The 15,842-nt window shown below is 41.9% G+C and overlaps 1 protein-coding gene across 2 annotated transcripts in view; it reads left to right on the top strand.

Annotated features, from left to right (window-relative positions):
• REV3L (REV3 like, DNA directed polymerase zeta catalytic subunit) overlaps positions 1-15,842 on the top strand; it is a 222,329-nt gene that overhangs the window by 117,673 nt on the left and 88,814 nt on the right. For both annotated transcript variants that reach the window (XM_075923987.2, XM_025184747.3), the window contains exons 6-10: positions 8,971-9,065; positions 9,709-9,813; positions 12,947-13,031; positions 13,116-13,264; positions 13,823-13,948. In XM_075923987.2, the coding sequence (XP_075780102.1) occupies positions 8,971-9,065; positions 9,709-9,813; positions 12,947-13,031; positions 13,116-13,264; positions 13,823-13,948 (560 nt within the window). The remainder of the gene's footprint in view (positions 1-8,970; positions 9,066-9,708; positions 9,814-12,946; positions 13,032-13,115; positions 13,265-13,822; positions 13,949-15,842) is intronic.

The following is a 15,842-nucleotide window of genomic DNA, read 5'->3' as shown; positions in this document are numbered from 1 at the left end:
CACATTGGGGTGGTGCATTATATTTTAGAACACTTTTTCTTTACAGATTTTTGCTACTTTTTGATCAGCCTGCTGTTACCCAATTGTATGCTTTTATTTTGAACACTAGCTTCAGAGGGTTTGAGTAAATTACTTTATTATTTAATTATTAAGTTAAAGGTGGCGTGCCTCAGTTTCCCTCTTGTACTGCAGACCAGGCTTTTTTTTACTGCCACAGAAACTCTTAGAACAAGGTGCTTGCTAGTTACTATTCCAGCAAGCAAAAAGGTTTTCCTTTCCTGAAAAGAATCACATGCAATGTTACAGACTTACTTATGGGGGACAGTGCTCCCCCCCTTCCAGAACAGACAGGCAGTTTGCAGACACACACAACCTTCGATCTGAAAGCAAGCCAAAAGTGCTATCAGCTCAGCCTTGACCAGAAACACTGTGAAGTTTCTGGGCTTGGATTTTTTTAAACAATAATTAGGTTCCTTGGAAGACACATTTAACCCTTAGGGTGCAGGTTTTACAAATTTACAATGTATAGATTCTATTCTTTTATGCGGTTAACCAATTAAGTTTCAGTAGAATTCCTTATTTTCTCTTTAATAGATTTTAACAAAGTATCTGTAGCCAAATGTTTAACTTGACTGTTTCATTGCTAAGATGATTAGAAGAGGCTGCAAGAAACGAGTCATTTCTTAAAGCAGGTTTGTTTGTTTTTTTCCTCCCCTTTAGGATTTGGAGGAACACTTTCTTTAAACTATTAAACTTATTTTAAACTTTGTGTTTTGCTTTGGATCGGGCAAGTTTGTTACAGGAGCCCGTGTTTTCAAAGGGAAGAGCTAATTCCTTTCAGTTATTTTTCATGTTTCCTCTCTATCTGTGTATGCGTTATAAAGAGGGATAGAGGGGTGATGTTGTGCCAGATTTTCCCCCTAAGCTTGGTTGATATGGGTGTGCCAACTGAGAATTTTATTTTCTTTTTTTTTTCCACTTCTTATGTATTATTTTGGCACAGAGGTGCTGCAGCAACTTTTAAGTTACCTATCTTACTGCAGGGTGGATTTTTGCTTTTCTGAGCTTTACTTTCATCCCTCATAGCTTTAATTTTTCCTCTTTTCCAATTTGTTAAATGCTTACAGGTCCTTGGACCATTATGCACGTACATGTAGTACACAGGGGTGCCTTTCGGCAGAGTGGGGGGTGTTTAGACTAACCCCCACTTAAACTAACTTTACACACTCCAAAGAAAGAGTCTGCCGGGTCTAGAGTGTCAGACCTTAGCAGCTCATGAAATAAGGGGAGTCGTCACTCCCTCACATATCCGCTGAGTCTCGAGGTTCAGCTGACCCCCCCCCCCCTTGCGTTCAGAGCTCCCTCGTGGGAGAGCCCTGGTGCAGCTGGGATCAGCTCAAGTCTCAGACCTATGCAACGGCATTCATTCTTCACTCATTACATTCATACTCATTTTCCACACACATTTTTTTCTCCTTTTTCACATTTTTCCTATAGTTTCCACATTTAGCTGCATCTTTATTTGTCTAGTTCCCATGGGTTTCTATTAAGTGACGCTGCCCTAAGACACCCGGCACTTAATATCAGACTTCATTAGGATCCTATACCAGAAAACACTTAACATAAAGGCACTGGAATTCCTGTAGACTGACCTATCCCCATTTCCTGCGCGCGCTTAATTCTGTAAGACACCGAACTAAAGTCCGCCTGCTTACACCATATTCTGCAAGTCACCGAATCAGAATCCGCCTGCTCGCTCTGCGAGTCACCGAATCAGGATCCGCCTGCTCGCTCTGCGAGTCACCGAATCAGGATCCGCCTGCTCGCTCTGCGAGTCACCGAAACAGGATTCGCCTGCTTGCTCTGCGAGTCACTGAATCAGGATCCGCCTGCTCGCTCTGCGAGTCACCGAATCAAGAATTCACCTGCTCGCACTGGTCCCCCCCCTTTTTGTTGCGAAGCACTGGACTCAAGGTCCACCTGCCTCGCAGGGGTTTCCGGCACCTGCCGCAGCCCGGCAGAACACCACGTCCTGGCGCCTGGAGACAGCCTGGCGGAATGGGGCACTATGGCCTGGGGTTAGCCTCAGAGGTCAGTACTACGCCCACAAATATAAGAGAGAGACAACAAAGCTTCCCCACAGTTCCGTGTGCCGAGAGAGAGTAATGGCACCACACCAGCTTTTAGCGTCCGAACACAGAGGGTCCAGCGCATGGCTGCCTCACTAGAGACACCGGTGTGCCCTTTTGGAACTGTGACACATAAGACAGGCCTAATAGACAAAGACAGACACAGACAGACAAAAATGTTAGCCGCTCCACAAAATTGAATTCCGTAGCTCCCCTTACCCCGATGGCCGGCCGTCACTCCAAATCCCAAGCCCTCAACCAGGAGATTTCGTAACAGGTATCCCCTTTACCTTCTCTTGAGCGCTCTGAGAGGTTTGGAAGTGGAGTGCTGGTCCATCCATACGGGCAAGTGGCGCGTTAGGAATCTCGGTGGAACCTCCAAATTGTCGAAGCAAAAACACGCTCCTCTGTGTTTAGGCAGCTAACAAGCAGCTTTATTAATTAATAAAGCACAGCATGAGCCAAACGTGGTCACAGCAGAGCCAGACCCAGTAAGGCTACTAATACAATCAATCCTAGTATCTTTATACCCTTAACCAAACAGTCTGACGTCAGGGCATCCAATTACAGAAATCCTCAATTAAATTTGGAAAAACAAAGCCTTATCAACAAGATGGCGGACAGGTGCGAGGGAGTACATCTCCTGTCCCAACCAGCCCAATTAACACATACCAATAGCCCATCCTGTAGGCCTCTTCTCACGGGGTGACAGAAAGTTCACTCTGGTCTACGTGCTTGAGAGAAAAGCTGAAATGGTTTCTGATATACAAGATGGCTTCTAGCTAAATATGAAAATGGTTTCTACAGCTTCTACACTGGCATGGTGGGACATGTGACTATATGGGAAATGAGCTGGGGAAACTCCGTTGTCTTGTTAATACATCAGAAGGAGCTTAGTCCAAGTACATCTTCCCTTTTCTTACTGAGGCTGGAGTGAGGAGGAGTTGGTATTAATTACCAACTGATGACATAATTACAAGCTCTGAAATATGCCAGAAAAAATATGATGGGGAGAGAATAATGTAGTGCCCTGCTATTTTCCACTGTTCGACTCATAGATCAAACTCAAAATAGTGAATCCTCTGCAGTTCTAAATGCGGGCGGGGACCTGCTCCAGCCAGGCTGGGCCTTCCACATAGTACCACGAGTAGGGGGCCCTGCAGCATGCCCAGCCTAAACCTGAGGAGCCAGAATTTACTAATGCAGCAAGTTATATGTTACCAGCCCTCATCATCTCCCCACCACCACTCCCCGCACATCCCGCCCACGGGCAACCCACCGGTCAGTGTCTCCTTTTCCTCCTCCCCACTGTGATCAGCTCTTTCTCAGTGGGAGACACTGGAGGGGGGAAGTATGGGTGTGACCGGCTCAGTGGAGAGGATAGAAAGTGGCAGGATCCTAGCGAGAAAGGGTTGAGGGGGACAGCGCCTAGGGCGGAGCTGGGGGTTGAACAGTGAGCACCCTCCGGCCCAGTGGAAAGTTGGCACCTGTAGCTCCAGCACTGGATTTGGACCTATGTAAGGAACCGCATATTAACTTCTAAAGAGCCGCCTGTGGCTGTGGAGCCACAGATTGGCCACCCCTGGTCTAGAGAGAGCATGAATAATAGGACTTGAGTACAGGCAGTCCCTGGGTTACGTCAGTCCGACTTAAGACGGACCCCTAATTATGAACGGAGGGAAGGAGGGGAGCGCAGCTAGTGACTTGGGGACACCTGGGATAGAGCAGCTGGGGTGCGGCCGGGTTGGTCCCCGCAGCGCCGAGGTGCGGCGCTGTGGGGACCTACCTGGCAGCGCCCCAGCTGCTCTGTCCCAGACGTCCAGATTCAGCCGCTGTTGAAACTGATCAGTGGCTGATTCCAGTTGTAGTCAGCTGCTGGTCAGTTTCAGCAGCGGCTGACTTGGGGACACCTGGGGCAGAGCAGCTGGGGTTCTGCCGGGTTGGTCCAGTAGCGCCGAGGAGCGGCACTGCGGGACCAACCCAGCAGCACCCAAGCTGCTCTGCCCCAGGTGTCCCCAAGAGCAGCTGCGGTGCTGCCGGGTTGGTCCCGCTGCGCCAAGGGTCGGCGCTACCAGACCAACCCAGCAGCACTCCAGTTGCTCTACCCCAGGTGTCCCCAAGTCAGCCACTGCTGGTCAGTTTCAACAGCGGCTGAATCTGTACACCAGTTCCGACTTACATACAAATTCAACTTAAGAACAAAGCTACGGTCCCTATCTTGTACGGTCCCTATCTTGTACCCGGGGACTGCCTGTATGGCAGAAAGTGTGCCTAGCCCCTTAAGAGAAGATGTCTTATATTAACATGGACATAAAAACAGCAACTGGGGTCCATCTAGGCCAGTATCCTGTCTTCCAATAGTGGTGGCTAGTACCAGATGCTTCAGGGGGAGTGAACAGAAAAGGGCAGTTGCTAAGTGATCCATCCCCTCACTCTCACCTTCTGGCAGCCAGAGGCCCAAGAACACCCAGAGCATGGGACTGCATCCACTGCCAGCCTGGGTAATAGCCATGGATGGACATATCTTCCATGAACTTACCTAATTCTTTTTTGAACCTGGTTATACTTTTGGCCTTCACAATATTCTCTAGCAACAAATTCCACAGGTTAACTGCATTGTGAAAAAGTACTTCCTTTGTTTTAAACTTACTGCCTATTAATTTCATTATGTGATTCCTAATTTGTGTGTTAAATGCAGGATTTAAGTAAAACTTCCGTATTTACTCTTTGCACACCATTCTGAGTTTAGATCTCTGTCAGATCCCTCCTTAATCATCTCTTTTCTAAGATGACCAAGCCCTGTCTTTTTAATCTCGCTTCTTACAGAAGCTGTTCATACTCCTAATAATTTTTATTGCCTTTTGTACTTTTTTTAAATTCTAGTCTATCTTTTTTCAGGTGAGGCAATGAGCGCTACATGCAGTATTGAAGGTGTTTGGGAGTATCATGGATTTATTTAGTAACGTTACATTTTTTTTGTCTTAACTGTCACTTTCCTAATGTTTCCTACAATTTTCTTAGCTTTTTGGCTGCCACTGCACATTAAGTGGATGTTTTAGGAAAACTATCCACAGTGACCCCAAGATCTCTTTCTTGAGTGTAATAGCTATTTTAGATCCCATCACTTTATTTAGTTGGGATGATGTTTTCTAATATGCATTTATCAGCATTTAATTTCATCTGCCATTTTGTTACATAGTGACCCAGTTTTGTGAGATCCCTTTATTAGAGTCAGCAGTCGGCAATCATGCTGAGGTCTGACATGGATCTGAAGTATGGAGATCATCCTTTTCAGAACCATTAGGAATTCCTCATTTTAAACAAGAAGTTAGAGACCTGTAACTTGTGTTTCACTCTATTTAAAGGGAAAATGTAGAACACTTCTGTAATCCTTAGATAAACTTCTCATATAGCTGAAATATCAAATATTTCTTTAAGTAACTACTTCAGGTGCTTGCTTTTGTCTATTTTGTACACCAGCATACATAGTGTTTGAAGACTTTTGCTTTTAATTGTATCCATAGGGTCAGCTGTAGTGCCTACTTGAGTGCTGTGCTCACGTTTTGGTATATTAGGCACGCTGAACCTATGCCCTCTCAGTTCCTTCTTACTGCCCATTATTGTTGGTTGCAATGTCTTGTCTTACATTGCAAGAGTGTTTACAATTCTTCCAATCCATTGTTCTGTCTCCTTTATTGTCAGGTGATAGGTACTTAGACCTTTAATTTAAGTGTTAGAATAATAGTTTAGGAGTTAGTCTCAGTTGAGATTTGCCAACAGAGCGCGCATGTACTGTTCCACTGACTTTAAGCCATGTTCATCATGCAGCCAGCCAATGCCCATTATTGACCCCCCATGAGAGCTGTTTAAAGTGTTTAGGGGAATCCCACAGAAAGAATTAGCAGGATCTGCAACACCTTTCATTTGAGGAACCTCACCATTCTGGTTGTGTTTCATTGTACCTTGGAGCTGTCTTGGTTGGACTCCATGCCCAGCATCATGCATCAGCGCACCAGAATTCACCTGGCACCGTTCCCCCTCCCCGGTGTCTAAGAAGTGGTCAAAGTCGATAGGCTCATTGACTCTGCAGAAAAAGGAGGCTTTGAGCAAAGGACTTGTCAGGCTACATGCTCATCTTGGAACTACTCAGGGGTACAACTGCAGTTGGATCCCCTAGGCCAGCCAGCGACCCGTCACTGACTCCTGGGAGTCCCATAGTATGGTCATCTATGCAGGCCTGGTGTCCCAAGGGCAAGTAGGCTGACCAGCACCACAAATGCCAAGCCAGGTGATAAACCTAACCAAAGCCCCAGCATCTGTGGGCAAGCTGGTTATGAGACCGCCTTTTAAGTCCACGGAATGCCCCCAATGCTCAGACTGAAAGCTCTGCTCCCCATCACTACAGCCTCGGACCCTGGCATTCCAGCCTCCGTCCCTGCTTAGAAGACACAGGTCCCTGATGCCAAGATATCTGTCTGCATTGCATGGGACACCTGAGTCACAACGTTGATTTCCCATGCCCATGATACCATCAGGCCTCTTGCCAAAGGATGTCACAACTAAGACCAGCATTGCCCAGTCTCCCGGGCATTAATCCTTCTGCTGTAGGATCATTCAAGATATATTGGTTATGTCCATTACCTGCCCTCCTAGGAGTTGCCAGCAGGAAGAAATTGAGAGGGCATAGGGTTGGCACTGCTTAATATGCCAATTCATGAGCATGGCTCAACATCTGACTATATAGATACTACTAAGGCAAATATATGTGACAACTGTGCATGTCAGCTGCACACCTAGAATGGAATGGGCATGTGTAATACACAGGGCTCGACAAATCAGTGTATCTACTCACCCAGGGCAAGTAGATTTCAGCCAGTCGCCCCGTTCACCGGTGGTGCACGCATGCGCAATGCAGGTCTGGCGCATGCGCTGTGTGGGGCTGGCGAGTAGATTTCGCCGCGGTTTGTCAAGCCCTGGTGATACATATTGCAAAAAAGGTAGGTAGCCCTTTTTTTCTACTAAAAGTTGTATGGAAGTGAATTTGTGGTCATTTGGAAATCTCTTCATGCTTGGGATGTTCTCTTATTGCTACCAAACCTTTTCTTCTGTCTCTCTTTATAGTCTATTTGTAGAGTTATCTATTGTATGTTGTTCTTTTAAAAACAAAATAACAAATGGAAGTTACACATTTCTTCTAAGTGATAGGAGATAATGGTATTATGTGCATAATGGTGAACAGTCTGCATTAAGTACCATGTGGATCACTTTTTAGGTTCCCATCTCTAGTATATTTGACTTTTAAGCGCTTAAAACTGTTGTCTGATTCATACCGAAAGTAGAGACTGCAATATATTATTAAGGGACTATTCCATTTTTCAGATGAGCTGTTTAACATACACCTTTACATCAATTAGAGAAGAGTTGAATGGAGTTCAGTTTTTACTTTCCCAAAAAATCTTCCCACAGACAGGCTCTTTCTCTTCCCTAGCTGCCTGGGAGCTGCTGCTCTGTTCTCTTAGATGTTTTTTGAGAGGTCAGTAGAATTTCTGCTCTTACTGCTTTTGTAACAGGGCCAACTACTTTCAGGTTCTATATTTTTAAATGCCCAATCATGAATTCCAGGTTGGCTGTTAAGTTTGGACAACTAGCAGCTTCTGTCTGTAACACATCACAGTTTCTTGAGCTGTGAGAAGTCCTTAGTAGCTGTCAGTTAGGTAGTAACTTCTGTCTTAGGCTTTCAGAGTGTATTGTGAATGTTAATGAGTTAGGCCTTACAAGTCCATTGCACATAAGATTTAATCAAGGCTTCCTTTGTGCCCGAGAGAGAATATGTACAAGTAAACTTTCTCATTCGTCAGAGAATTCACCCAGGCAATGGGTCTTGTAGGATGGCATTTCCTGTTGCAAGTGGCTTTGTGGGGACTTAGCCAAACAGATTTGTTCAATAAAAGGTACAACAGGAAAATGGAAATTTTCTGCTGCAAGTATTTAAACCACTAAGCAATACCTCGTTATCCATCCTGATCTCCTACTAGACCTTTTCCTAGCCAGTAGTTCTTAGTTTGCTCAGTTAGGGGCCCTGACAGTTTCTCTTGGTTGTTTTCTTGTTACGCTCTCCTAAACAAGCAGTCTTTTTATATGGAGTTTGAGAAGGAAGGCATCTTTTACATTGTTTTTCTTTCAATTTAATGGAAAATGCTGAACCAGTCCTACCTGTTTTGCAGTATAGAACTGTTACCCAGAAGGTAGAGATTTCTTATTGCTAATTACTTTCTGGGTCCTGGATGCCACTAAAATAGATTCTGTCCAAACTGCTGAGAGAGCAGTGGAGGGACAGGTGTTACAGATGAAAGTTGACAAAATGAGAGTTACTTACTAACTGCTCCCTTGCCTAATCTGCATATGAAAAGGAGCCAACTTCTGTTCTACAACAGTGGACCCTGCATCCCAGAAAGGAATTAGCAGTAAGAATATTCTATTAAAAGCAAATTTTATTCAAATATGTACTCCAATATGTTTGCATTTAAAATCCATTTAAACATATCATTGCCACAGTATTTCAGAAATGGCATCTTCACTTCCTTCTTCGACTTCCTCCCTGAAAAATGACCTCTTTATTTATACTTCAGATTAGAAATAGGTATATGTTGGTTGATTTTAAAAATTCATAGTGAATAGCAATAATAACTGATTATTGTGCGGACTGAATTAGCATAGTAATTTTTTCCCTGCAAGTATTCTGGTTGTCACACCAAGTAAAAGAGAGAGTTATTTTAAAAATGTCACAAGAAAAATAGTTATAAAATTAACCCTTCTGACTGTGATATTTATTTCATTGCAGCTCTTTAATATTAGAGGGAGTTGAACCACAGAGTACCTGCGAATTAGAGGTGGATGCAGTAGCTGCTGATATTTTAAATCGATTGGATATTGAAGGTGAATTGCTAATTATTCTATATGCAGTGTTCTTCAGGGCAGGGATTTATGTTATCATGTTTTTATAGTGCCTAGCACAGTGAACCCTAAACCCCAATTAAGGCATCTGATATACTGCATGTAATATAAATAATGAGGTGCTTGGATACTTTAGTGATGGGCAGCCATACAAAACTCTGATAAACAAGAATAAAATGGAAACTGGAAGGAGGAGAAAGCAGGTGATTAGAAGAAAAGCCAAGCATCACAGGAACAGCAGAGAAACTGAGTAATGGGACTCAGGAGGCTTATTTGGCCTGTAAAAAAAGGGATGTAAAATTCCAAGTTAATGTGTTTCTACCACATCTTGCTTGATGACCTCTAAATTAACATTGGCATGAGTGCCAAAAGAAGCTATGCTTTTGTCCACACAACTAGTAGTAAGAGTTTTCAAAAGCAAGAGTTACTAGGAAATAAATAGAGGAATTATGCCAGAACTTTATATTACACCAGTATGTCTAGGCAAGGGATGACTTGCAGTGAACAGCAGGGGACTGATGTGGCAAAAGCTATTAGTAGAAAAATATGCCATTGTCAGAGTTATTAAAGGAATTCATTTATTCACCCTGACAACCTTTCCTTGATGCATTCTGGCATCTTCCAGCTCAGATTGGCAGGAACCCTGGTTTGCAAGCTATATGGGAAGATGAGAAGCAGCGCCGGAGAGAAAAGAATGAATCTTCTCAGATTAGTTCATCTGATTCACAAGGTAAACAAAATGTACAATGATGTGTAGTTTGTCTATAGATTATTTTTATAGGAGAGGTTAGTAGGATACAGAGCTGAAGTTTAATGTATCAAGTTTCAGGGGTTTTGAGATTCATTGTTTCTATTTCACTGAAAGAGCATTATCCAATGTTTGGATTTTATTTTTATTTTAAAATATGAAAAAGTGATTTAAAAACCAGAATGTATTATACACAGCACAGATTGTTATCTGTACTGTGTTTAATGAACTTAAGGTTGCTTGATACTTTACATTATAATATCCTGTATTCATTTGTTTATAACTTTATCAGACTTAAACCATTTGAACTGATGTTTTCTAGGACATGAGGATCTGCCGAAGGCTGATTTTTTAAATTCTTTTTTTGGTGAGGTTTTAGTTAAAGCAGTGTAGTTGTTTCTTAGAACAAGATCAGGGAAAAATACATTGTTTTGGTCATGTTAAAAATTAATCATGTTGGGAAAATTGTACTATTGAAATTAATCAGAGTTCTGTAGTGAATGAAGCTAGTATCTCTAAGTTCCCTGTACCATTTTTTGTAGAAGTTTGGAGATGTTTGGTGAATGAGGTAGGAGACTGCAAGAAGAGAAAGGACTGTCATGTGGTTTAGGCAGTTGAATGCTCCACTAGAGAAAACGATTCTGTACCTGCCTTGGCCAAATAGTTTGTATGTGATAAAGGGTAGCTCGCGTAAATGAAAATTTTCATAGGTGGCAAGTAACTGTGTTTCTTGTCTTTTGAATGCGTAACTTCAAACATTTAGGGTCAATAGGAGTTGTTCTCAAATTGGGCACTGAAAATTAGTGGACACCTCTACAATGTTGATTTTAATTTCTCTCTGTGTTCAGTTCCCCATGATTAAAATGTAGACAGTAATGCCGCCTGACTTAATGGGGATTGGAGAAGGAACATTCATGAATGTAGCGAAGAGTTAAGATAGAACAATATGAGTGCCATGGAAATGCTTATGAGAAAATAATTTTGTATTAAGTGAAGGTTGTGATGGCATGCTAAATAATGCATGGGGCCGCCTATGGAATAAGGAGGATAAAAATAATATGTTCAGAGATCAGTGGAATTTAGAATTCTAATCTGTTTATTAAATGAGGCAGAATTCCTATTGAAAATAAAAGTTATGCTGTGATTAAAGACTGTTCTATAATGCATACACACAAGGAGTTCAAATTAAGGTTGCATGAACAATATTAATTCTAGCATTTCCTAACTTTTGAATTCTTGACTTTGCAACCTTAATATTTTAAAGTATTTTTTTTAATATAATGAAAATCAATTACAGTTAATCTAGTTTAAGGATAGTTATTAGTATTCCTCTCTTGGCTTTTTGTCTGTCTCATCCAAAAAGATATTTATTTCAACCATTTTCAGATTGCTTGTTTAAAAATCCTAAATGATCAGAATTAAATAAGTTGTTTAGTGGTTTATATTTAACATCTAATTTTGATAATCCTTTAAACAATTATATTATCCATTATTTAAATGCTGCAGGAAGGTGTAACTGTTGAAAAATCCATTATTTTGTTTACATTAGCTACACATTTCCTATGTATATACATGTATTCAAAAGGAACACTTTAGCCTTGTGAGGTGATATTTTAGATTGAATCTATTATAATGAGGGAAACTGAGGCTCAGATCTGCCACACTGTGACACTGCTGCTGTTGTAAACTTGGAGACTATAGCTAATGGAGAATTCATTCTGTTAAGGGAAATCATCTGTTGACAAAGAAGTCTAGTTTGAGTGTCGTTTTCTTCATTTAAAAAAAATTCTTCCTAAAAATAATACTTAAGTGTTTTTGTCTGTACAGTGTTAGTTACAACTGTATAGTTTTTATTTCAAAGTCGAATGCACAGTAATAGCTAGGGCACTATCTCCGTTTGCCTAATATTTTTAGTCGTTCATAGATTATATAATCACACAAATTTCAATAATTTTTGGACATTTATTTTTAAATACCTGTCAGCAAATACGTCTAGAGTAATAAACAACAAAAAAGATTCAGGATTTTGTTTTTGACAAGTAGATTCCTTACTAGGCATATTAACACAGAAATCTGAGTAATAATTCTTTTAAACTGTAATATAGAACCATATTTCTTGCAACTCTCAGAAGCAGTGAAAAGGCTTAAGGGAATCCGTGGTAATGGAGGAGCTGAGGGAGTGGGAAATAATTGCTGGTAAGAAGTCTGTATGTGAACTTGGAAGATTGTTGGGTATGGGTGGGAAAAGTATGGAACAGGATTTTTGGGGTCTGGGGAGAGATTCCCCATGTAGGGTCCTGGCTGATCCCTAGCCTCTCCTATTCAGTCAGGCACATCTGCTCCTGTCCCTATGTGTCCTTGCACCACTTATTCAAAGGTGTCTCTCCACTCCTCTCAAGCACCAACTCACCCCATTCCCATGTGATCTGTACCCCCTTCCTTGTCTCCGTGCAGCCCTGCACCTCAGTTTTCCCCTATGGCCCTATTCCGGCACTACCATTCAGCTCCTGTCCCAGTCTGTCTTCCCCTACTAGCTCTTCTGAGCCCCATCTGATGCTCCTCTCCAGCAGCCCCCTAATGTATGTTTTCCCACAGCCCCTGTCTTCTGACTTGGCCCAGCAGGCACTGTGAAGAAGACAGACTCTTTCTCTTCTCTAGCTGCCTGGGAGCTGCAGCTCTGTTCTAGCACTGCAATGCCCTTTGGTGGACAAAAGCAGAATTGCAGCTACTTTCCAACCAAAGTTATTTTCTGCTGGGGTTGCAGGGCAAGCTGCTCTGTTCTAGCACAAGCTTTTCCCTCTGGTGGGCAAAAGGAAGAACTGCAGAAGCTTTTTTCTGTGCAAAAAATTGTTACTCATTAATTATGCATGTGTGCAGTGATGCAGCATTCTGCCAGGAGTAATAACTGCACTGAAAATTGTTGTGCTCTGTTACTTTGGTTTCTGGTCACTGATGTCGCACTCAAATTTGAACTGATTTTTAAGCAAATATATTTTTCAAACATTTATTAACTAATATAAGTGATCATCCTAGCAGTCATACACAAGTCATTTTGTGTCAGTAGATCAGAATTAAACCTCCAAATAACAAAACTTATTTTTTTTTAATCTTAAAGATCGTGGATTTGAGCCAACAACAGAGAGTGAAAAAAGCTTTCAAAAGAGACTTAAGGAAATCCTCAAGCAAAATGACTTTTCTGTGTAAGTGATCAGCCATTTTCTATGATTTATAACCTTTTGTGATAATGTGAATGGTCATTTTAAAGGTTTTTTTTAATTAACTAGAACATTGTCAGGATCATTGGACTACAGTAATGGATCAGAAGAGTTCTCAGCTGAGTTAACACTACATTCAGAGGTTCTTTCTCCTAAAGCAGTTCCATGTTCACCAGCCAATATGGTGGAAGTACACAAAGATAAGAAGCTGGACACAGGTGAATATTTTCAGTGACATCAAGTTTAGGGACAAATCTAATTTGCCTTACATATTCCCATATTTTGGCCAGCAAAGATACTAGCCAAATAAATAAATTGAGCAGAATTTAGCTCTTGGTTACAGACCTCCTGAACTAAACAGTACTTTTCCCCTTACTGTGCTCCTCCTAACTCCAGTAAAGTAAACCTACACCAGGAATGCTTAGGAGCCAGTTATGCCATCTCTCTATATTCATTTAGTCCCTGCTGCATCAATAATATACCTCACTGGAGAGCTAGTTTTTCTTTGTGCTACCTGAGCAGCGCAAAGAATATAAAGCAAATTACAAAATCTGGCCCAATATATGCAGGATTTTCACATCACAAAGACATTTTGTGGATCAATATTTTCATAATTGATAGAAACAAAGAAACTTTTTAGAAGCCTTAAAATAATTTGTAAATACTTGAATGTTTAAAAGCCACAAACTCTTTTTTTTTAAATAATTGTATTACTTTTCTTATTTTGAAACACTGATGTATGTTGCTCCTTCAAGTTTCATCTGATTTTTTTAAAGAACCTAATAGGGATACTAATAAAGAGGAGGATGCACTTATTAATGAAGAAGCAATTTTAAACATCATGGAAAATAGTCAGAGTTTTCAACCTCTGTCTCAGAGACTGAATCAGACTGCAGTTTTCAGTGAGTATAACAAGCACATGAATAATGCATTCTTTTCTACTGGGTGCTGTATTCTTTTCCCTCTGTGAAAAGTACTGTATTCTTTTCCCTCTGTGATATAGTACTGTATCAAACCCAGAGGAAGGCACGCTCTCTGCCCCAAGGAGTTTGCAGTTTAAAAGGATGCCTTCCAGTGTCACTTTCTATAATCTCTCACCAATCCAGGTCCCTGAGACAGGCTCCCTGCCTTCCACATCCCTGCATGCTGCTCAGAGTGGTCGGCTGCAAGGGCTATCTGCTTCTCTGAGTGTGGCAAACCCTTGGGGGAAGTAAGAATGGGGATTACTTTGCATGCTGTCCATCACTCAAGCAGTTACCATTGGTTAGAGCTGTGAGATTGTATGGGATGGGGGGGGGAAGCGGGAGGTGAAGCGGAGTTAACAGAAGTGTTGTGAGCAAGACATGAGAAGTCATTCTTCCACTCTACTCTGCACTGATTAGGCCTCATTTGGAATATTGTGTCGTGTTCTGGGTACCATATTTCAAGAAAGATGTAGAAAAATTGGAGAAGGTCCAGAGAAGAGCAACAGAAATGATTAATGGTCTAGAGAACATGAGCTATGAGAGAAGACTGATAGAATTGGGCTTGTTTAGTTTAGAAAAGGGAAGACTGAGAGGGGACATGATAGCGGCTTTCAGGTATATAAAAGGGTGTCACAGGGAAGAGAGGGGAAAATTGTTCTTCTTGGCCTCTGATGATAGGTCAAGAAGCAATGGGCTTATACTGCAGCAAGAGAGGTTCAGGTTGTACATTAGGAAAAACTTTTTACTTGTCAGGGTACGTCTAGACTATGAGCCTCTTTCAAAAGAGAGTGTCTAGATTGCAACCACTTCTTTTGAAATAGCGAGCCGTCTAGACATGGCAGCAGTCTAGACGCAGGGGAAGTTTTTTCAAAAAGAGGCCACTTTTTTCAAAAAACCCTGTAGTCTAGACACACCCTCAGTGGGTGGTTAAACACTGGAATAAATTGCCTAGGAAGGTTGTAGAATCTCCATCACTGGAGATATTTACTAGCAGGATAGACAGACACCAGTCAGGAATGATCTAGATGGTACTTGGTCCTGCTGTGAGGGCAGGAGACTGGACTTGATGACCTCTCGAGGTCCCTTCCAGGTCTAGTGTTCTATGATTCTAAGCCTCTCCCTCCTGGCTCATAGCACTCAGAGAAGCATATAGCCCTACAGCTGGCTGCTTTGAGCAGTGTACCGGAGGTGGAGGGGAAGCAGGGCAGGCAGAGAGCCTGTGTACGGCTCCCATTGGACCATGTGCAATGGCTTGGCAGGCCAGATGCAGCCAGTGAGCTATGTTTTACCCACCTTGATATTGATAAACTAGATGAAATTCAATATAGACAACTGCAAAGTACTGAGTGTAAGCGAGAAATCAAATGTACAACTACAATAATAGGAAGTAACTGGCTAGGTGATAGTACTGCTGAAAAGTCTTAGGAGGGTTATAGTGGTTCCCAAATTGATTGAGTCAACAAAGCGGTGCCGCTGCAAAAGAGACTAAGGCTACATCTACACTACGCGTTTTCCTGGAAGAGGCAATGCAAATGAAGTGTGGAGCATTTTCTCGTGCTTCATTTGCATAATCTCTTCTGATGAGTTTTTTCGCAACAGGTTTTTGCACAAAAGCATGTAGTGGGGATGTGTCCATTTTGTGCAAAAACGCCTTTTTGCGCAAGATCCTTATGCCTCTCTGGGATTTTTGCACAAAAAAGGGAGGGTTGCGCAAAATGGACACGTCCATGCTGCATGAAGTGTAAGAAATTGTAGAGAGGGAACTTTGATGAGAGTGAATTTAGTAGAATCAGAGCAAGAAGGAAGAAATGTAAGGATCAAGTATTAGCCT

This window comes from Pelodiscus sinensis, chromosome 3 (assembly GCF_052426305.1).
Source record: "Pelodiscus sinensis isolate ZL-2025 chromosome 3, ASM5242630v1, whole genome shotgun sequence".
Taxonomy (NCBI): domain Eukaryota; kingdom Metazoa; phylum Chordata; order Testudines; family Trionychidae; genus Pelodiscus; species Pelodiscus sinensis.
This window is presented reverse-complemented; position numbering and strand designations above follow the sequence as displayed.